Source organism: Marmota monax, unplaced genomic scaffold (assembly GCF_021218885.2).
Source record: "Marmota monax isolate L192 unplaced genomic scaffold, Marmota_monax_Labrador192_F-V1.1 WCK01_AAM20220418_F8-fsc00097, whole genome shotgun sequence".
Taxonomy (NCBI): Eukaryota; Metazoa; Chordata; class Mammalia; order Rodentia; family Sciuridae; genus Marmota; species Marmota monax.
This window is the reverse complement of record NW_026694162.1, coordinates 5,400,329-5,424,388: the sequence shown is the minus strand read 5'-3', so window position 1 is coordinate 5,424,388 and position 24,060 is coordinate 5,400,329. Positions and strand designations below refer to the sequence as shown.

At 42.8% G+C, this 24,060-nt stretch overlaps 1 protein-coding gene across 6 annotated transcripts in view; it reads right to left on the bottom strand.

Moving 5' to 3' along the window:
- Mcc (MCC regulator of WNT signaling pathway) overlaps window positions 1-24,060 on the bottom strand; it is a 466,079-nt gene that overhangs the window by 59,404 nt on the left and 382,615 nt on the right. For all 6 annotated transcript variants that reach the window (XM_058585985.1, XM_058585986.1, XM_058585987.1 and 3 more), the window contains 2 exons: window positions 18,481-18,644; window positions 16,232-16,438 (listed from right to left, as the gene is read on the bottom strand). In XM_058585985.1, the coding sequence (XP_058441968.1) occupies window positions 16,232-16,438; window positions 18,481-18,644 (371 nt within the window). The remainder of the gene's footprint in view (window positions 1-16,231; window positions 16,439-18,480; window positions 18,645-24,060) is intronic.

Here is a 24,060-nt window from a genome sequence, read left to right as displayed (position 1 = left end):
TGTGTCTGAATTGTACACAAAACCATCAGTGGCCTGTCCTCAGAATCCCAAGAGGCCTACTCATTTATTTTATTTATTTTTAAATACAAATGGTCTGGCACTATTCATAAAAATTTCATTGAAACTTTTTTTTTTTTTTTTTGTACTGGCGATCGAACCCAGGGGCACTCAATCACTGAGCCACATCCCAGCCCTTTTTGTATTTTATTTTAAGACAGGGTCTCACTATGTTGCTTAGGGCCTTACTAAGTTGTCGAGGCTGGCTTTGAACTCGAAATCCTCCTGCCTCAACCTCCCAGGTCGCTGGGATTACAGGAGTGTGCCACCATGCCCTGCCCCTGAAATTATGTTTTAAAAACATTTCTTCTAATCACAACATCATATGAATCATATTCATTGTGGAAAATGTAGACAGTGAAAATTAAAACAAGAGAGGCACTTGCGTTCTATTGGTGCAGAGACAATGTTTGTGGCCGCTTGGCATGGTGTGCCAAATAAAATAATTTCTAAATCTAAATGTCCATTTTTACTTTAAAAGCTCTGGAGCCAGGGAATGTTCTGAAAACCCTAAAGAATGATAAACATGCTTATTTGGGGCTACGCTTTATTATTTGATGATAATTGTAAGGCAGTGGAGTGGGGGGTTCAGCTGGAGGGAGTTTAGTAAGCCTCTGCTGGAAAGACAGCTGCTGGATGGTTAGATGGCCTCCTCCCCCTCTTGATTTGGGGGTGGGGATCTCAATGAACTTACATGAATAAATACACAGAATCCAAGGCTACGGTCAATTTGCTGAGTCAGCTCAGCAAAGCCTGGGAGAGGCACAGGCACGTAGCTCTCAGAGCACTGGCTTTCCTTCTCACTCACTTGAGTGCATTTTGTCTTCCAAAAAAGATATGTCCAAATTCTAACCCACAGTATCTGTGAATGCGACTTTATTTCAAAGCAGGGTCTTTGCAGATATAATTAAGGATCTCTAGCTGAACTCATTTTTTTTATTTGGTGGGCCCTATCTAATGACTAGTGTCCTTAGAAGAGAAGGAGTGGGAGACCGAGACACAGGGAAGAAGGTCATGTGAAAACGGAGCCAGGGACAGGCCACAAGTCAGGGAATGCTAGGAGCTACCAGAAGCTGGGACAGGCAGAAAGGGTTCTCCCCTGAGCCTTAGGGCTCACCCTAAGATGTCATGGCTCTGCCACTAACACCTGAATTTTGAACTTCTGGACTTCAGAATGATAAAAAGAAGAAATTTTCCTGTAAATTTGAGTTACCATGTTTGTGGTAATTAATTCATATACCCATCTTTCATTAAAGATTTTTCACTAAAGGAAATACGTTTCTCTATCAAATGTATGTCGTAGAGTTAGACAGTGGAGTGGGATAAAGATGGCCAAGCATATTCCAGACCTGAGGACAGCCAAGAATAAAGGCAAGCCTGAGGTAGGGCTCAAACTCATGGAAAGACCATTCAACACCCTTCTTGGTCTTTCTCAGTTGGGTTCCTCAACAACAGGACCTAACCCAGGTTGCCACATTCCTCCTGAAGTTACTACATAGCTGGCGTCCACCCAGACAAATGGAGGTTGCTCTTGGAACAGAGCATGGGAACTCTAGTAGAGTATGAAGACAGTGAGGTTCTTATCTTCCAGGGGCTCGGAATTGAGCAAAACATCACAAGGCTCTGCAAAGGCTACCAACAAGGGGGTGGCAGTGCAGATGAGGAGTCTGCCTTACCTGCAGCAAAGGTGAGATCCCCTCTTGAAGGCTGAGCAGACTTCAACAAGCAAGTAAAAAGGAAAAGATGGGGGCGGGGACTCTGGAGAGCTCAAGTAAGGAAATGACAGTTAAGAGGCCAGAACTCTGCTTCTTCTTGGTATTTCTTTATGGATTTTATAAGAATCACTTGATGAGTAAAGGAAAAACTGGAGTGAGGAGGGAAAAGTTGGTGAGAGCATTACTAATGGTTCAGGTGAGAAACAACGAGGGCTCAGACAGACAGTGAAGTGGGATAAAGATGGCCAAACACACTCCAGCGCCTGGCTGGACACACAGAAGTTACCCTGTTCCATACACCGGAACCTGGTAGAGTACAAAGGTGAGATTCTTCTCTTCCAGACAGAACTTTCTGTCACGACAGGAAAGTACAGTGGCACTGTCCGCTATTGTAGCCACCAGACACAGGAGGCCACCGAGCACTTGTAGCATGCCTACTGTACCCAAGGTACTGAATTTTAAACTGTACTTAATTAAGTTCAAATTTAAATAGTTGTGCATGGCTAGTTGTCGCTGTTATCTGTCAATACAGTTCTAGGAATATTCAAAGAGGTAAAACAACCACCCAAACCTGCCACTGGGTGACTGAATGGATCATGGTTCTACTCAGCACAGGGTAAAACATAAGAAGGAGCTGATTTTTTTCAGAGAGAATTGAAGATGTCAGCTTTGGACATGTTGAATTTGAGGTAACCCAGGGGATGTGAGTGAGGACCTTCAGCTGACAATTAGATATATAAGCCTGAAGGAAGGGGATCAGAGCTGAACTTACAGACTTAGGAAATCTGGTTATGGCTAAGGCCCAGGCAGTGGGGTAGGGCAGTGGCCCGTGCATAGTTGGCAGAAGTAGAGGGTCAGTGGAGGACAGGAAAGGGGGCAGTAAGGAGGGTGAGTTTGCCCTGCACAGGGCAATAGGAAACAATAGGAAATAGAGAATAGGAAACAGCCCATCTGATGGCTTTTCTTTTTTTTCTGCTAAGCATAAGGGAGAGAATTAGCAGGTGTCAGGTATGATGACAAAGGAAGCTAGCTGACCTAGGGCCAAAAAGAGAAACAGAAAAAAAGTAAAAAGCAAGCTTACACAGCAAAACTGAGATCTGGCTGGGCTCTTTCATTCTGGATGGCAGATTGAGTAAATGCATGTTTTCTTCAAACGCCAGAGACCTCATTAAAACCACAGTAAAGAACAAATTTTTAAAAGGATTAATACCATAACAGAGAAAAGAACATGCTTTGGGCATTAGCAGAAACAAGACCTGGGCACATTTCTTAAAGGCCAACTGGAAGGAAGACTCCAGCACCCATGGAGGAAACAGAATGAAAAAATTCTGTGATGTACACAAAGGGAGGCGCCCAATCTACCCAGGAGGACGGCAGGGTTTGGATTCCGCTTTGGCAGATGCCATGAAGGACAAAAAGCAGAGAAGCAGGGCTGCAAACAGGTTTTCAGAGGTTGCGGTTCTGTAACTGTACACAGAACTGAAAATTCCCAGCGAATGACAGCTTTCGCTGAGAAAGTCAACAGGCACTCCTCCTATTAAAAATGCACAGAAATGCTGCATTTAAAAAAAGGAGAGGGGAATTCATTGCCAAGGTTAAAAGAAAGACAGTGAAATCTCCAGGTGCCAGGAGAGAGAACTGAAGCTAGAGAGGTTGGCGGGGGAGGGGGAGTGCTGCGCCAGCTGCTGAGGCAGAGGGGGTGTTGATGGGGAGGGGCTGCAGATGGAGGTGGGCTCCTGCAAGCCAGGCAGTGCCCCTGAGCACCACGCCCTTCCCCAAATAAAGCCTGGAGCTTTCCAGTCCGGTCCGGTCTGAAAAGTGGGTTGAAAGTGCCTCCTATAAAGCCAGAAGGCATCTCTGGGTTGTGCAGAGGAGAAAACTCTAAGAAACAAAACTGCAGACCTGTGGCACAGTTGGGTGTGTCATCCAAATGAATATTCTCTAGACATTGCAGACTTATCCATTAACACAGAAAACTGATCTGGGTTTTGCTAGGCCACCTACTGCCTTAGAAACTTAATTTGTAAATTGCCCAGTTATCATTAGGTAACTTAGGCGACTTCTGCTTCCCAAGACTGGGGACCCAGGACCACAAAGCTTCCAGACACAGAAAGACCACTGCAGAGAGAGGAAGATAAAACCAGAGTCAGCCACCTAAGGCAAGAGATGAATTCACCCCAGAAGAAGAAACAGCAAACTGTAAAGCACATCACAATAGATACATTTAGGATGCTTAGAAATAAAAAGTATAATTTTCATAAAGAGTAGGTCTGTTCTGTTCAATACTGCTTGGCCAACGCCTCCAACAGAGACTGATGGTTAGTCTTGAGAAAATCTGTTGAATGTTGCTAAAAAAAAAAACTTGTCACCACAAAATCTAACACCTAGCTAGACTACTGTTAGTGTAGGAGGCTGAATAATGGCCCCCAAGGAGTCCTCGTACTAATCCCTGAGACCTGGAAATATATCACCTTCCACAGCAAACAGACTTTGAGATGGGGAGATGGTTCTGGATTACCCAGGTGGGCTCAGTCCTCACGAGGGCCTGGGAGGAGAGAAACACAGTGCCGAACCAAGTTTTCAAATGCTATGCTGCTGGCTTTGAAGAGAGGGAGGGGCAGTCAAAGAAGCGGCTGCCTCTGGATTCAGGGAAGGTGGGGAGGCAGACGCCTCCAAAGGGAGGCAGTCCTGCCTACACCTGGATTTTAGCAAAAGTGACACATTTTAGACTTCTGACCTCTGGAACCATAAGATAAGAAGTCACTAAGTTTGTGACAATTTATTACCACATCTGCAGCAAAGGATATAACTCTCAAGAATGTAGGCAACCGTCATGTGTGGACCTAAAAAATCTGATCTCATAGAAGTTCAGAGTGGAATGGTGGCTCCCAGAGGTGGGGAGAGTGGAGAGGAGGGAATCTATATACTCAGAGTAATCCTTATCAAAATATCAGAGACAGTCTTCACAGGACTAGAATAACAATCATAAAATTTATATAAAACCACACACAATAAAAGATTCCTGAACAAACAAAGTAAACTTGGGTGAAAAGAATGAAACTACCTGACTTCAAAATACACACACTACAAAGCTGTGGTAGTCAAAATAGCATGGTATTGTCCTAAAAACAGACACACAGACCGATGGAACAAAAAACAGAGAGCCTACAAATAAGCCCACCCTTCCACAAAGGTGCTAAGGACAAGCCTTGGAGATAGGACAGCCTCTGCAATAAATGGTGGTTATCAGAGGCTGGGGACAGGAGGGAGGCAAGGAGAGAGCGATAAGGAAGGGCTAATCATGGGTACTAAGTCACAGGAACAAAAGTTCTGCTGCGCTACTGTTCAGAAGAGTGACTATAGATAAGACTGTACTGAACATTTCAAAAAGAAGAAATGATTTCAAATCTTTTCACCATGAAGAAATGACGTTTACAGAGACAGATGTTTACCCTGACTTAATATTACACAACATACCTATGTATTGAAGCATCACATCTTAGCATATAAAAATATACAATTTTTATGTTTTTATATCAGTTTTTAAAAACTGTAATAAAACATAAAGGTTAAAAAAGGAGGGGGTGGGTAAAAATAAAGACTGTCAAAGATTAAGAATTTATTACCCAGCCAGACGCGATGGTGCACGCCTATAATCCCAGTGGCATGGGAGGCTGAGGTAGGAGAATCATAAGTCAGCCTCAGCAACTTGGCAAGGCCCTAAGCAACTCAGTGAGACCCTGTCTCTAAATAAATGACACAAAAGGGCTGGGGATGTGGCTCAGTGGTTTAATCCCTAGTACTACCACCCCCCCACACCAAGAAAAAAAGAATTTATCACCCTTAGATCTTTGCTAAAATTAAGAACTTCCCAAGGATACATGCTCAAGAAATTAAACCAGAGAACAACAGGATGAAATAAACCAAGGTAAGCATCAGAATCAGCAGGAATGTAGGGGCAGGAGATACCCTCTTATGCCACTGCTGAGCAAGAGACTGATGAGCCAAGCCAGAAAGCCACTGGTAGGACTTGGTCAAATCAAGAATACACATACCCTAGGGTTCAGCAAGCTCACTCTTGGACATGGATGGAATCCAGAGAACTGCCCATGGGACCAGAAGGGGCACATGAAATTGACCACACCCTAGGATGCTGTCTGTGGTTGCAGGAGAAGGAAGCCATCTGATGTGATGGTTGGTCACACTAGAAGCCCTTATTCACATGAGGCTAGATGTTCATGCAGCAATACAGACAAATCAACCATTAGAGTGCCAAGGAGAACAAAGAGAGGGCCTTAGCCCAGGAACATTTCTGCAAATTAAAAACAACACACAAAACACCACATATCTTACAAGTGCACACAAAAAAATGGGGGAAAGAGAATGAGTAATAAAAGCAATAAATAAATTCAAAGAGGGACCTTGGCCAGACCTCTGAGTATTCCTTTAACTGAGGGATATAATTAACTTATCTCTCTGCCCTTGCCCCAGGGCCACATTAAAATAAAATATGAAAAAGAAAGTAAGCAGGAAGACAGGAGCTGGGAGCCCAGAGCCAGGAGCCTGAAGATTAGGCACAGATAGAAAGTGGGATTAGGGATTTGGTGTTAGGGCTGCCAAACACCCAGGGTCCTGTGCACATAACTGGTTTCTGAAATGGCAGGAGCCTCCCCCAAAACTGTGAGCCTGGGGCAAGTATATGACTGGGCAGCTCTGTGGGCGCTTCCATCTTCCAGGACCATTGGAGGAGCAGAGCCAAGGCGACGGAGCAAGCTGATAAAGTCATCTGTGACTGTGGTTCACAGATGAGTGACAAGCAAGAATGAGAGGTGGCACGGGGTCCTGAGTGGGATCAGAGACATTATTATTACCTATCCATGACAGAGTCTGTTCCGCTGGCGATGTGCAGCAGTGCACACCAGGTAATTGTAATTTCAGGCAATTAGGTTGTAATTCATAATTTCCACGTGTAATGGAGCCGATTGTGAAGAACAGATTCATGCTATAGAGGGGTGAGAATCACTAGTCCAGAAAAGCTCCACTTGATGAGTTTAAAGGCAGTTTGTTCCCATGTGGTTCTTGGAAAGCTCTCTCCTCCTGGTTTGTGGTATTTTGCAGAGAACCGACCTCCTAATAGAGATCTCATATGATATTTCTTAGAGTCCCCAAATAAAGGAGAAATCAGAATCAAATACAAAAAAAAAAAAAAGTACTTGTTCTCATAAATCTAATCTACATGGTGTTTCAGGAAAGTGGTGTTTCATTGTTCATGGCAGTTGTCAATGGGTTGCAACAGGAGAAGGAGAGCAGCATTTCACCCCCTGTAGGTTTGACAGGTGCATTGCTTTCTCTTGGTCTATAGCCCACTACGATACCTGGATCCCATATCAAGATGGCAGCTTCAGGGAAAAGGTCAGCACATGGCTGTCTTCCTCATTCCTTAACAGCTCCCAACAAACGGAATCAAGCCACTTCCTCTGTAGCCAAGATGAGACTTAAGCAGCCTCACAGGATGGAGAAGCCAGAGATGGAGAAGCAAACACTGGTGTCAACAACTACAACAGTGACCTCATGGCAAAGGTGTGGTAAAGCCCTCTTAGGGTACCAGGAAACAGTTCCCAGAGGAGGTGAAAGAACCACAGCTCTGAGGATTCTCTGCCTTGAGTCCTACTTAGAGCTTCCTCATCCTACAGAGAACACACACTTTGCTGGACTTGAATCAAGTTGAAGCCATGCCTAGATAGCTCCTTCCTGGAATGTGCTCACTGTGCCTTCACTTCCCAGTCTTAGAATGCCAGGAAGGGGATCTGCGGAGCTCTATGGAACCAGACAGCTGTGTTACTATAACAGGATGGTTGCCTAACGGCTAGTCTGCATGGAAGGGATAGAATGAGGAAGAGGGAGAAGAGAACACAGAAAAGCGTCCAAACAACAGAACAGTGAAAACTGCATCCCATAATAAGGCTACCAGCATCTAAATTCTGATACCAAGAGCTAATACTAGCATAGGCCCAGGCAAGAGTGTTAAAACTTCCGTGGGACTTGGCATCTCCATCTCTAAAATGGTTACACATCAGGACTTTGGTACAGACTAAAGGAAATGTGCATCAATCGTTGCCCATAGCAAGTAAGTGCTTGAAAATGTTTAGTGTTATAATTTAGGCACTGAGTCCTGCTTTGCCCTTAGAAGTGTATATTTTTAGCGTGAGAGGGTTTGTTCAGCCTGAAAATGTTCAAAGGATGTTAATGTTATCAACACGATTAATGTAGTATTAAAAATAAACCTACTGAGCTCGTGTTGGTAACTAGCTCCCAGAACACCTGTTCTGCACCGGGTGAGTGGGGAGCTTGGTGCTGTGCCAGGCTGTGCCTCCTGGTTTTTGCAGCCCCCTGAGGCTTGTGCCCTGCTGGATCCACTCTCCCACTCTAGTCAGGCGACACTGTTAAGTGGGCAGTATAGATTCTACACAGCAGGGTGTCACTTGGGTATAGGTTCCCAAATGCTAGCCTGTGGGTCCCAAAGGAGCAGGCCAGGCAGTAACAGAAAGGCCTTGGTTCTCTTTCACTGCCCTAGAGAGGGAGACAGAAGAGACAACTGGAGAGGCTCTTGGCCCACATCCAGTGGGGGACTGGAAGACACTACCTTTCCCTTTCATGGAGACCAGCTGGGATGGGAGTGTGCTGGAGCCCACACCCTGGTTACTGGTTCAGTGGCTTGTGGTAGGGACCTGGGCACGTATTCCCTGAAAGAGCTCACCAAGGACTCGGAAGCCGAAATTTAAAGTCAGTACAAGATGGATAAGACTGATATGTGAGAACGCAGGTTTTCCTGGTTCTGACTGATTGATTGACTGATGTTTTGCAGTACTGTAGCTTGAACCCAGGGCCCTGCATGTGCTAGACAAGTGTTCTGTCACTTGGCTATATCCCAAGCCCTTTTATTTTATTTATTTATTTATTTTTAATTTTTATTGTTGGTTATTCAAAACATTACATAGTTCTTGATATATCATATTTCACACTTTGATTCAAGTGGGTTATGAACTCCCATTTTTACCCCGTATACAGATTGCAGAATCACATCAGTTACACATCCATTGATTTACATATTGCCATACTAGTGTCTGTTGTATTCTGCTGCCTTTCCTATCCTCTACTATCCCCCCTCCCCTCCCCTCCCCTCCCCTCTTCTCTCTCTACCCCCTCTACTGTTATTCATTTCTCCCCCTTGTATTATTTTTCCCTTTCCCCTCACTTCCTCTTGTATGTAATTTTGTATAACCCTGAGGGTCTCCTTCCATTTCCATGCAATTTCCCTTCTCTCTCCCTTTCCCTCCCACTTCTCATCCCTGTTTAATGTTAATCTTCTTCTCATGCTCTTCATCCCTACTCTGTTCTTAGTTACTCTCCTTATATCAAAGAAGACATTTGGCATTTGTTTTTTAGGGATTGGCTAGCTTCACTTAGCATAATCTGCTCTAATGCCATCCATTTCCCTGCAAATTCTATGATTTTGTCATTTTTTAATGCAGAGTAATACTCCATTGTGTATAAATGCCACATTTTTTTTTAATCCATTCGTCTATTTAGAGACATGGTCTAAGTTGCCCAGTTTGGCTTCTAACTCACCATCCTCCTGAGTCACTAGGATTATAGGTGTGAGCTACCGTGTCTGGCAGGGTCTCTGATTTCTATCAAGCATCTCTGGTATCATGATCAAAGCAAATAGTTCAACTGTGTCAGAACATTTATTTCTCAACAAATATCCATGTGCCCTTCTGTGGGTCTCAGTCCCTTTAAAATTAGGTGAAGCCATCAGTCTAGTTCTGGCCCAAAGGCAATGAGCAGAAGCCTTGAAGCACTAGGGTAAGACCTTTCAGGTGTGGTCTTAGGTGCCGGGCAGCCAACAACCTGGGCTCCTGAGTGAACATGTGGAGCAGAGATGTGTACCTGTCCCCAGTCCCATCCTGGACAATGGTGCAAACAAGGAAATAAGTGTCATACCACTGAGATATGGAAGCCAATCAGTACAGCAGAGTCAGTTTTATCCTGCCTAACCTACTAGCCATACAATAGGAGAGCCACCTGACGCCCCCATACTGAGGCTGGGTGGGGCCATTGGAGTCACACCCTCTCCCTCTGGGCTCCCTCTCACTGGGCCAGATTAGGGCTGGTTTGTATGAATCTTTCATGAATTTGAACCTAGCTAATATCACAGGCTCTGTCTCATTATGTAAAGATATTCCTAAGAAAAGATGAAACCAATAAGAAATGAACAAATGTTCCCTAATGAACAAAAGAGAAAACAATTTTACTGGTTCATGAATATGAAATTGTTAAAGTTGAAAGGTATAGATCATTCTCCATAATCCATACATCATTTTTTTAAAAAATACTGGACATTTGACCCACTGGAGATTTTATACTGGGGCGATTTACCACCAAGCTACACCTATAGCCCTTCTTATTGTTTATTTTGCAACAGGGTCTCACTAAGTTGCTGAGGCTGGGACCTCAAACTTGTGATCATCCAGCCTTATCCTCTGGAATCACTGGGATTATAGGCGTGTGCCACCATGTCTGGTCATACTTCATTTTTGGTTTGTTAAACTTGAAAATTAAAGAAGAGTATGAACAAGAGAAAAAGCAGAGTTGGAATGTGGCTCAGTGGTAGAGTGCTTGCCTTGTATTCATGAAGCCCTAGTTACGATCCCTAGTACCAGCAATAAAAGGGGGGAGATGGGGGAGCAATCATATCCTTTCACTGCCTAGATTTAGCCTCTGTTAATACACTGACATATTAGTGTCCTGACTATTTATCTATATATATTTCTATAGAGCAGGGAGGAAGAGCAGGAAGAAAAGATTAACATTAAACAGATACATGAGGTGGGATGGAAAGGGAGAGAAAAGGGAAATTGCATGGTAATGGAGGGAGACCCTCATTGTTATACAAAATTACATATAAGAGGTTGTGAGGGGAATGGGAAAATAAACAAGGAGAGATATGAATTACAGTGGATGGGGTAGAGAGAGAAGATGGGAGGGGAGGGAGGGGGGATGGTAGAGGATAGGAAAGGTAGCAGAATACAACAGTTACTAATAGGGCATTATGTAAAAATGTGGATGTGTAACCGATGTGATTCTGCAATCTGTATTTGGGGTAAAATTGGGAGTTCATAACCAACTTGAATCTAATGTATGAAATATGATATGTGAAGAGCTTTATAATGTTTTGAACAACCAATAAAAAAAAATTAAAAAAAAAAAAAAAAAAAAGTTATACAACTATATAAACGTATTCACTTAACACTTAAAAAAACATTACAGGAAAGTTCAAATCCCCTTTGACCTACACTCCTAGGTACTTGTCCCTTGCATAACTATTATTATGACATTGGTTTATGTTGTTCTGGTTTATTTTAAATATTTGCACATACCCACATATAAATACATAGTAAATATATATTTACATGTAAATACATAGTAACTATATGATTCTGTCTTTCTTCATATACACCTGTTGTGGGAAGAGTATGAGGGAGGGAAGTGAAATGGGAAGAGTTTTCAGGAGTCTGTAAGAGTTTCCAAGGTAAAGCAGATGAGCCTGTATTTAACCTACCTAAGGTCACAACAGTTCACTGCTGGAAATATCTTCACTGTCACTGATTTTTAGTTAAAAATATCTCAGACATACTGAGTTAGCATATAACAGGAAACAATGTGGACAGAGCAAATGGCTGCTTCCAGTATAGACAAATTCTACTCAGGGCACATCAATTTGTCACTGTAACACTTCTAGTGAGGGTGGACTGTAGATGTTACAGAAAAAGCACATAATAGAGTCCTAGATAATCACATTAAGTAGCCCCTTTGTTTTAGTTCAGATTCTCTTTTTCATCTCCTCTGATATGGCCTCTAATCAACATGTGTCCTTGGAGATACTGAAGGTGGATTAGAATTGGTGTTTAGATCTAGTTAAGTTTCAGCCATTGGCTCCAGTGATCGGGATCTCTGGAGAACCCTGGCATCATAGAGAGGATGCTCCATAAACAGCCTTAGCTGCTGAGTTCCTGGGACAAGTGCTTGACCATGTACCGCACACCTGGCTGAGCAGAGCATCGCTGAGCACCCCTCAGCGCCCCTCAGCACAAGGACCTCTGTTACATGAGGACGACTATGGGCAGATAGCGCAGCCCATCATCTCTCCTGACATAATCACAGACATAAAAGTGACCCACAGGAGTAAATGACAGAATTGGTACTTTGAAAAGCTTACGGAAAAAAAAAAAGTGCGGAGAGAGAGACAAGGTGTGGAGGAAATTTCTCCCTTCATACTTACACCTTTCCTGTCATCTCCTTTCCCAGCTTCCTGTTCCCCAAAGAGGTTCCATTGCCAGGAATTTGATGCTACTTTCTATTAAAGGAGATGAGGTGACAGGGAAGGAAAGGGGCTCTGAAGCTCTATGGAATTTTGCTTGTCCCTTTTCTGGCTGTGAAGCCAAATGGCAAATATTTAAATATGCAGAGTCTGGAATCCTTGCTTATACTTTAAGAAACTGTGTGAACCAGGTGCTTCCATTTTTATTATGTAGGTCTATCAATGCAATGTTTCATAAATACAGTCTTGTATTTAGATATCAAGAATGACTGGTTCCTTATCACCAGTGGGAACTGGAGCCTCCCATTCCCAACTAAAATCTTTGGGGAGTCAAGTTAATATAACAAACATGAAATATTTTTATAAGATTTTAAGGGGAGATGGGGAAAGTTAGGAGGAAATTTCAGATTAGGGTAACTTTTATTTGGTTTTAAAAAGTGTGTGTGTAGTCTCTTGAATTCATTGTGATGTTAACCCAGAGTCACAGCAGAAGCCAGACCCCATGGAAAGGCAGATGGAACTCATCCTCAGACATGCTGAGAAGTCCCAGGAAGAGAACAGGGAACAAGGAAGGAACTGTTACCACCACCTTATACTATGAACATGTAGAACTTGCTGAAGAGTATCTACAAAGTCTCAGAAGGGACTTGTGTGGCCTATTTATGTCCAAGTCCATGATTCCATGAGACATGGGTTCACAAGCCTATGGTCACATCAAGTTTGCTTTGCCAAACAGAATAGGAAAAGCCCTGGATAATTTTGGCTATATAGAAGTTAGCCTAAACAATTTAGGTGAAAAAATGGATGCAGTAGGGAGAAGCTGGGCCCTGTTATTGACGTCCCTCCTATGAGTTCCCAGGGCACTCTGTGTGTTCACCGTCCCTACCACTCGGCATACATCATTATGACCTCTTGACTTGGCTGTCTCCCCAGCGTCCCTTAAACCAGTCATGGTGCTCTGTCCATCACTCTAAGACCTCTGCCTGACATAGACATGACCAGCCATGTTTATGAAGTGCATAAATGAATGAAAGAAGAACAAAGTGCTTCCTTTCTAGAGTAATTAACTCCACCTTGCCTGGATTAAGTCTGTTTCCTTAAGTGTGGGGAAATAAGTGGTTATATTACAGAACATTCAGAAATAAATTATTATTTCATTTAATAATGAACTGGGACCAATAATAAAAATTGTCTGCCTGTTGTTTCTTAGTTACTGCTCTGCCAAATAGTCCAATTTGTTAACTGACTACATTAAAGATCTGATTTAATTAAATCTTGAACAAGGCTCAGAAGACCTACAGAGAGCACTTTGTTTAATTATAGTTGGGGGGTGGGGAGCATCAATCCTATCGATCTGGTCAGTTAAAATTCTATGAAATGAATGTGGGCAAAGGAAAAAAAAAAAAAAAGTTAAGCCCCAATTATTTTCAGGCCACTTTGATGAACTATGGATTCAGAGCTGCTACAAAGTGCAAAGGTAAACTAGCTATGAACTATGTAAAATCACAGCGAGGAAAATGGAATTGTAGCTCAGTTACTCTGCAAACCTACACATCATGACAAACAAAAGATAATGCTAATCACAAAAGGTAGATCCCTCAGGGAAATGAAATACACTGGGTGGTTGCAGTCTTCCAGGTCTTAAAGTCTAGTAAACCAGCATTGAAAGGCATCTAGAAAATTCTTTTGAGAACCTGAATTGCCTAGAAATAAATCTAATTCATGGGTAAGTATACATATCCCACAAGACATTACTAGTTGAAGACACAAGTTCCTTAAAGTTTTATTACTGGGAGGTAAATGAACTACAAATTATGTAAATTTATATAAAACCAAATTAATGGCACAAACTTAAGTAAACATAATCAGAAGAAACATTTTGTGAAGAAACATGTGTGCATGTGCACATCTATATACTTACAATATAATCAATGTTCATGTTAGAATTTTTCAAACATCTAAAGATTCTTATTAAAAATAAATAAACAAAAAGATGGCATGAAACTAAACTTTCCACACCATTCAACATATAAATGTGGATTCTAGCCCAAACAACTACCACTAATTCTAATTTTTTTGAGTATTTACTATATTCCAGGCACCGTGTAACTATTTTATCAGTATTAGATAATTTTCCTGTATTGGGTATTATTACTATTCCCACTTCATAGCAAAGTAAACTGAAGCCCAGGGAAGTTAGGTAATTTGCTAGACTCATAGGGACTTTGCAGGTCAGGCTACGACCCCATGCAGTGTGGCTCCAGAGCTCTGGTACACAATGTAAATTCTTCCACACTGTTCTGTTCTTAATGCTGACCTCCAAAGTTGAAGAAAACATTGGAGGGGTGGATATTGGCGCCTTTTTTTTTTTTTTTTTTTTTGCTACAATCAAAAGCTATTCTGCATCTTAGTAACTCAAGTTAGAGAAGGAAATTTATTGTAAACCACAATATGTAATTATATCTAAGACCAACATTTCCTTCACAAAACATGCATCAACAGAATACACACACTAAAAGCAAGCACATACCTAATTAGGATATTAGTCATAAAGATCAGAGGGGGTAACCCAGGAAATTACAGGTGGCGTAGGCCTTAGTGCTAAGTAAATTTCATCGAGTTCCCCAGATAAAGCCTTTGCTGACTAGGATGATTCACACCTGCTGATACAAGTTTGGAGAATGGCATTTGGTAAAGCTGGGTACTGAAAATACGCTTAATGCGCAAGAGTTAAGATAAATGATGTTCAGATATAAGAGGTAGGAGTACTGGCTCTTTAATCATGACATTAGGCATAAATGAGGAGAGGAATGGTGTTGGTAATATTCAACAATAGTTATCTCTTCTATATTCAAACAACAAGAATATCTGCATGTGGATTAAGAACAAAACCATTTACATGCCTGACCTTATTGAAGAACAAGTTACTTCCAAGGTGTTCTCCAAAGGTTAGAGAGAAACAGTAATGGTGAAGGTTGACGAAACCAACTAGATTTATTTTCCCCCTATCATTCTACTTCATGTGCAAAATTACCATTCAGAGCATGACTTGAAAGTAACAGCCTAATATTGCTGTTTCTGACTGAAGAATCCATTGCTTCACCCCCAGTCCAATCACAGATAAAATTCACAGCCAAGCAAAGACGTACTTATGGGTCCCTGCGGGGTAAAAACGGCATCTTTAGAAAACTGAATGCTCTAACAATTCTATGTTAAAACATTTCTATGCTGAAACATCAGCACCTTCAGCAAGGGATATATGTGTTTAGCAAAGTAGTTCTCAAACTGGAGCAGGCAGGCCCTTAGGTGAATACAGAAATCAATCAATCAGTTTCTCTCTCCCTCTCCCACAAATACACACACACACTCTCACGTGTATACACACCCACAGATATGCATACACAAATACACATACAGACACACATGTACAGATACATACACACACATATCTATATGGTTATTTTAACTTTAATAAGTTTATGCTAGAAGACGGGGCATTTCACATTAGATATAGCCATAAGTGACAACAGATACTACGAAGTTAAAGAAAATTTTGTAGAAAAAATTGAAAGGGGAAAATTCTATATTTTTTTAAAATTATAAAAATATTATTAGACTATCTTTTTAAAAATTTTTTAGTTGTAAATGGACACAATACCTTTATTTTATTTATTTATTTTTATGTGGTGCTGAGGATTGAACCCAGAGCCTTACCTGTGCCAGACAAGCACTGCACCACTGAATCATAGCCCCACCTCCTAGACTATCTTAAAAGAAGCACCTTTTAATGGAGCTTGGAGACGTTGTGCATACCCAGGAGAGTAGTTTGAGGAAAACTGCTCTAATTTTATCATCTACTTAGATTTAGGATTCCAGAAAAAGGTGTTTTAAAAAAAATCTTATCTCTATATCTTAGCATCTTAAAACTACTTTCTAGAATGGCTTCATAACCAGGAAAGGCTGGTGATTCCAAAGACTCAGAATCCATGAAAATTTGGGGCTGCCCTTGGCTGTATATGCCCACTCCTCTCAGCCCCATGGCTGGGACAGGCCACACTGAGCTGGCTGTGGTGCTCACCCTCCTCCGGAGCCGGTCGCGCTCTTCCCGGATGGCATTCATGGTGGCCTTGGTCCGGTTGAGCTCCTCCTCTTTGCTGCACAGCATGGCAGTTAGGCTCTCGTTCTCTTCCCTCAGCCCAGCCAGCTCCTTCTCCCACCGGGACCGCTCTTCAGCCAGGTTGGGGTACAGGTCCCGGCCAAGCACCCCTTCGATCTCTTCAACTGTCTGCAAAACATGGCCACAAAGAAAAGTCATGTTCGCTATCTTGGAGAAACGGGATGGGAAGAACACAGGCTGCACAGGAGCCACTGAACCCAAAGAAGGGGGCTTAGAGCCACTTCATTGCACATGGGGATGGTGACCAGAGACACCCCTTCACCATGGTCTTCTCTCCAGTTTCAGATGAGGCTGTCTCGCTTGCCTGGGTCATGATCTGGGTTACTCTGCCATCTCCAGAGTTAGGAAAACACTGTCCCTTTCTGGTGTTTAAGTCAGCATGGTGCTAACCACCACAAACATGCAACCGTTTACCTCCTTCACTTGAGTTCCAGAGTTGGCAAATGTGCAACCAGGAAGCAGGACAATTACTGATCCGGGGGATGCGATGACAAACGTGAAGTGGCAAACTGCATGCAAAATCTAATTGGAAGTTTCCTAAATTACAGGCTTCCTGTGTGCCAGCTCAGCAATAAAACAGGTCACCTCAACCTTTCCCACTTTCAGTGCCACATAAGAATTCAAATGGTGCAAATGAGGTTCAGTCCCAAGATGTGAAAGTCAAAAATAAACCTCAGTGACACAGAAAAGAGGAAGCTCATTGTGGAGGTTTCTCAGACAGCAGGGATTTAATTAATAAGGTAGCTAAGAACTAAAGTATATTAAAAATAAAAAGAAAGAAAAAAGAGAGAATCTCTTATCGTACTTGAAGGGTTATTAAAAATTCATTTACAACAGCATTAGTGGAGAAGAAAGATACATAAAATTAGAAAAGAAAAAAGAATTTATTCTGCTTGCTCTCAGAAACTATTCATTCACATGTATTATCCTTTGTGAAAGGAAGCAGAGGCCAGTTGATTTCTAAACAGAAGGGAGAATTACAGGGCAGTTGCAAAAGGCCAAGAAGAGACATGATGAGAAACAGGTTTCAAATACTAAACCCCCTAGGAGCCACCCTCAGAGGCTCACACTGGTTCCCTGAGGAACACAGGTACCCAAATCCTGCTGCCACGTTCCTCATGATCTGCTTTGTTTCTCCTTTCAAATTCAAGACTCTTATCCTAGTTGGCTATGCTCCAGGCCCTGCTATGTCCCTTGCTAGTTGGTAGAAGTCCCTGGCCTCCTCTTTTCCTCTCAATGTGGAGGCTAGAGCTAGTACCCAAGATGACATTGCCATCTAATGTGGAGCCTGGAACACTCCAGACAAGAAACACCAGTGATAGCTTCTCCTCATCCCCAACCCCACCTCACCTATATATTTCCAACTGAGATGAAAGAGAAAGAAAGCAGCTGTGTTATAAACAGACACCATGCTGTACCTTGAGACAACACAGTTCTTTGGGGGAAATTGAGGGTTCTTGTTGACAGAAACTTGGGTCTAGATTGTTCCTTTGTATAAAATCCTCCCAGACTTCTATATCTAAATTGCTAGGCCTAGGTCCCTAAGCTATAGTGAAGTAATATAAAGACACTTGAGGCCCGGGATCAGCTGGACTTGTCTTTCCCATTGTTCAGGATGACTTTGTGCAGATGCAGCAGATTCCCCTCACCTGCTCCTTCTTCAGTAGGAAGATGAAAACATGTCAGAGGTGTGGCTGAGACCCAGCTGCATTGTGCAGGGGATGGGATGACTCAGTCAGGTGCTGAACCTTCCCCTTGGTCAGCAACACAGATTGTTAACTCATGAAATCGTGTTCTTGAGGCCTTAAGGCTCCAATAAAACTTCCCTGGTACACTTACAAGTGCTCTGTCATGAACCATGCTAAAATGATGTGGCTGGGTGCTAGTAATCTAATCATTTCTAAGCACATCATCTCTTTTATAGAAAAGCCAAAGATCTTGACTGTCAATATAATGGCTTTTTTCCAAAGTCATTCAGCCAAGCAAAGATTTGTAGGGCCCCTGCTTCTACCTCCTGGCCCAATTTCTAGCATGGCTGTCACTGAAACATCCCCAACAGGTATTTGAGACAAACATGCCTCAAGAGTGGGTTCTGACCACTCCCCTTACATAATCTGAGACCACCTGGCAGCGGGTTGAGGGAGGCCCACCTTAATAGCCAAGTCGCAGTGCTCGCTGGCGGTGGTGAGCTGCTCGATGTGCCTGTCCACCTCAGCCACCGAGAGGCTGCAGCTGCTCTTCTTCCTGCCGCAGACAACGCTCTCCAGCCCCGTCAGCACCCTCTGCAGTTCTGAGTTCAGGTCACTGCAGTTATCTGTGGGTAATGAGGACAGACATGGTATTGAGCAGACAGACTGGCAACACAGATGCTCTGTGGGACAGCAAAGGAGCTCAACATTTCAAAGCTCAACAGGACCAGCCTCCCCTCAGGGCTGCCTCGGAGGCTTATAGCCAACTTGAAGCTCTTTAGAAAGGAGTCTTAGGTCCTACCCATTTTCTAAATAGCTACACCATCCTGAATTTTCCTGCCTTTCACTCAAAGGCAGCCACATCCAGAGTTTCTCTACTAAGAACACAGAAGTGCCTCCCAAAGGGGTTGTTGGCATTTCAAAAGCCTTCTGGTCAACATTCCTGTTCAGCCAGTGCTGACTCCAGAGTTTCAGCTACAAACATTTCCTAACTTTACTAAACAAACAGTTCAAAGCCTCAGAATGAGCAATGTAGTAGGCATTTTTGAAAAACAGATACCGAGCCAGGTGCACAGATTCTGGCACGTGCCTATAATCCCAGCAACTTGGGAGGCTGAGGCAGGAGGATATTGAGTTGGAGATCAGTGTGGGCAACTTAATAAGACTCTCAGCTTTGGTGAGGTCCTATCTCAAAATTAAAAAAAAAAAAAAAAAAAAAAAAACTGGGAATATAGTTCAGTGGTAAAATGCTTGTGGGTTTAATTCCCAGTACTTAAAAAAAAAAAAAGGTTGAGAGAAAGTTCTTGCCCCCAATGAACTTCAAATCTGGGCTCCCCCACTCCATACACCAATCCGTAGACTTCATCTTTACAACTTAATCCATTTACTTTCACCGGGGGAAAAAAATGACAAACTTCTTACAAAATTCCATGTTGTTCTCACTGCACCAGGGCTCCATCAGCATAATTAGGAAAATATGAATATTTCATTTCTGAGGTCTACAGTCTGGAGTTTGGAATTAGAGTTCTAATTATTTAATTTTTGATTTAGTGACCCTGGAGATTTTATGGTACAAGGGTGCACTCTACCACTGAGTTGCATCCCTTTTTAATTTTTATTTTAAGATAGGGATTTGTGATTTGCTAAGTTGCCCAGGCTGGCCTCAAATTTGCAGTTCTCCTGCCTCAGTCTCCCAAATAGCTGGGATTATAGGTGTGCATCATCAAACCCAGTTTCCAATAATTTAATCTTGATTTAACAACCTCAATTACTTTTACTGCCAGATATCCAGGGCCTGGTCAGGGAAGGAAAATTTATAACATAAGCTAGTTATCTTGGAAAATAACTTTGTTGGGGGGGGAAATTCCCCTTAAGTCAAACATAAATGTTTTAATCTGTTATTTCTGATTCTATAAATGACCACACTACTCAATTATTATAGCAAAACAGGTGTTGACTGCATGCAATCTCTCAAAGTATATCCTTCCCCTACATCCCACCTGATACTGGTATGAAAGAAGCTTTCCCTGCTCATCACAGGTCCTATGCACTAAAGTGGTCAACTGGCTTTTGGTGCTTACCTTTGGAAGACTTCAAGAAAACTCTCAGCACGAAAGGAACAGGATTTCTCAGGATATTTTAGCCAACCTCATTTGGTTATAAGTTAACTCTAGACAGAACACCAGCTTGAAGTTTTCACTCCAAATAAGGCATGGCAACTTCTCAAACTTGTTCCTCCCTGACCTCTCCCATCTCTGTGAATGGCAGTACCACCCACCAGGTTATCGGGTCAATTCTGAGGCACCCATGAGATCTTTTTGCCTCACATTCTAAATCCAATCCATTTTTTTGACCACAGCCTCCAATCCAAATACTGACCTCCTCCTACCATCTCCACTGAAACCACCCTGCTTCAAGTCACCATCGTTTCTCCAGGGGGCCACGGTAATAACCCCCGACCTCCACTGCCCACACGATAGTCAAAGTGAGCCTCTTAAAGACATAAATCAGATTATGTTCATTTCCTAGTCCAAATTGTCCAGTAGCTTCACACTGCCATTCAGCTCAAGTCCAAGTTCTTACCAGAGCCTGTAACACTCTGCATGATCAAGACACATGGCCTATCCAAGCTGCATTCCCTAGGAGGCTTTCATAAAATCCCAAAGTCCTGGTCCCACCCCAGATCAATTAAGTCACAAACCTCTTCAGGTGGGGCTTGGACACTGGGATTTTTTTTTTAAGTTCCTTAGATAATTCTGCAGTACAGTCAAGGTGAGAACTACATGTCCTCCTCCTGGTATTCCGTATGTTCTATTCACACTTCTGGCCTTCTCTTTGACCTGGGAACATGCCAAATTCTGGTCTGTCCCAAGGGTTCCTCTTCCTTTGCTGTTTCCTCTATCTAGACTAATTTCCACACAAATTATCACGCAGCTCTCAGTTCAAATGTCACCTTCTCACCAAGCCCCTCTCTATCTAGAGCACGGTTTCCATCTTCCTCTGCTCCTGTTCCACTATCCTGTTTTCTTTGTGGCACTATAAGAGAAGGATGTTTGATCTTCATTACCATTGTATCTCCAACATAGGCATCAAATATTATTTTCAAATGGGAAAATATAAACACATCACTCTACATTTAAGAGATAATTTCCGGGTGCAGTGGAACAAGCCTGTAATCCCAGCGACTCAGGAGGCTGAAGGAGGAGAATTGTGAGTTCAAAGCTAGCCTCAGCAGTTTAGCAAGGCCTTCATCAACTCAGCGAGACCATGTCTCTAAATAAAATATAAAAAGAGGCTGGATATGTGGCTCAGTGGTTAAGTGTCCCTGCATTCAATCCCTGGTACCGCCCCCCCCCCCAAAAAAAATTTCTTTTAAAAGACAATAATACTAAAAAAACAGACTCTGTCAATAGTAGCATGTTCTACATCAGCTTTGTGCTTTTCTTCTTTGTTATGGATCATACCCTAAGCTGCCAAAATGAGGATAATCATCACTGCAGAGGGCCCTCTGTATACCAAGGGCAGGTATACACCACCACCAGTAAGAGGTAAAGGGGCCCAGGTGCGGAGCAGCACACCCCAGTGACCACAAAGATCAGTTGTCCTCAGGTGCAGGTTTCCTGTTGCCCTGAACTGGAGTGAACACACATCCCTGAATTATTTGTACTATTAAGCACTTATAGACAGGATAAGGAAGAAAAGATGCTTCCCTTCAGTCACCCTGTGCTGACTTCCCCAGCACAGGTCCACCTGACATAGCAGTCACGTTGGATGTGTCTGCTGAGGGGTTCTCATGGTGGAACTGCAGGGGCAGCGACCAGGCTGATTCCTGCAGATGTTGGGCCACAGGGAACAGGAGGAGGGACCAGAGATCCAACTAGTATTTCCATTCATTCTATAACCAGACAGTTGCTGAGCCCCGGTCTCAGGTTGGAAGCAGAGTTCAAAGATGATCAAGAGACTGTTCTCAATTCTGAGAGGTCCACAGATATACAAGGGAATTGCTGGACCCCTTCTCTCAGCTGCCTGTCACTACCCTCTGAAAGTACCAATCAAGAACACAGTGCAGATACAGGACAAGGCAGAAGGACATGAGGAAGGTACTGAAGTCAGCACACAGACTGTAAGGAGCTCACAGGCATCCACACTTCAAACAAAGGAGGGCTACAAATATTTTCTAAGTCTTAGGAGGAAGAATGTATGCAAATAGCCTTGTTGGCTGGTTAACCCCACATACTCCAGTCTGTTATCCACAGAACTCTGCACCGTGGCTTCATATAAAACCGATTAATGATCTGCTCACACTTGGCCGTCCTTTGCCATTGTGCTGGTTTGATGTCCCACAGAAGGATAAGGTGGCCAGGCTATCAGGAGCAGATGAGTTGGGTCCCCTGTCAGAGGTACTGTCACATAACACCAATCGCTAGCCACCGTCCACCCCCATCAACACTGCTCCATACTGTGGAATTTTCTTTCACTGTCTGTGGAATATTCTTCTAAATACACCCTTATAACAAGTTCCAAATTCCTTCCTTTGGCTACAGTGCCCTGCATAATTATGGCCCCTGCCAGAGACAGGGCCTCCAATACCAAAGGCTGAGTCTCCACAAAATACCAGAGGTGAGGGCTGGGGATGTGGCTCAAGCAATAGCGTGCTCGCCTGGCATTCGTGCGGCCTGGGTTCGATCCTCAGCACCACATATTAAAAAATATTAAAAAAAAATTCTCTCTCTCTCTCTCTAAAAAAAAAAGCACCAATTATAAAAAAAAAAAAAAAAATACCAGAGGTGACATCAAGGGACCAGAGGGAATGAGAGAGGCCAAGATAAGGAACCAGGTTATCCAAGCAGGGCAAAATGTGCCTGAGAGGTGGCATTCACAGCAACCTAGCTCCTGAAACAGAATAATGATCCTTTGGTTTAGTCATAGGGGAGGAGATGTCTTCAAGGAAGGGTCTGAGGAGTTCCTGGAGAGAAGGGGAACTCACCTCCGGACTGGGGCGTTCTTGGCCTCTGCAAAGGAGGAGAATTTCAGCACACACACCAGTCAGAGGCTTATTTACAAAAGCAGGTATACATTCAAGGGAATATGCAGGTCATCTCGAGAATGAGAGAGGAGTTTTCAGGGTTCTCAGCTCTTCTTTTAAAGGAAACTTGGTGAGGGGTGGGTACAGAGAGGCATGCAGGAATAATAGTTTGGTGAGCTCAAGATGGTTTCCAGTGGTCTAGTCAATCTTTGGATCCTTCATCTGATACGCTCTTCATTCTTTGATCTGTAGGCAGCACTGGAAGTCTCTTAAATTATAGGTTTCTTCAAATATCCTATCTCTTAATCTGTTTATTAAGGAATTAATTAGTGGTTCATAGGTAGATTTACAGATTTCCCAGGAATTTGGGGGCTGGCTTAGGGAGTGACAGGCCTGGAAAAGCATGTGGAACTCCTGAAGAAAAACTCTGATACTTCCTTTATGTCTCTACCTATTGTTATGTCTTCTATCCTAACCCAGGTTGGACAGGGCTTTCATGCATATTAAGTCCATCCCACTAGGTCGGGGTGCTAGCTGAGGCTTAAGGACTTGGTTACTCAGGAAGGCTGCACAGTAGGTGCGCAGAACAGCTGAAGCTACAGCCACGGCCTCCTGTGGTCAGGTGATTTCACCACTGCAGCTGGAATAAGGATCTCTGGGTGTACAAGTGCAATCTAGAACACTGCAGGCCTAGCCACAGCCACTGTTTCCCAAAGGAGCCAAAGGAGGGACAGAAATCACGATGAAATGAGGAATATTAACTCTGAGTAGATTCTGAAAAGGTACTCTAATTCCTAGAATAACCACTAAAAAAAAAAAAAATGATGCTAAGAGGAATCATTGAAAGATAATAAATAAATTAAAATAAAATTCTAAAAAAAAAAAAATCAAATAAGCCAGAAGGAGGAAGAAAGGAGAAAAGAACAAAAAAAATCAGAAAGGGGATAAACAGAAAACAAATAGTAAATTGGGAGACCCCCAGTCAGCCATATCATTAATTATATTAATGGTTAATG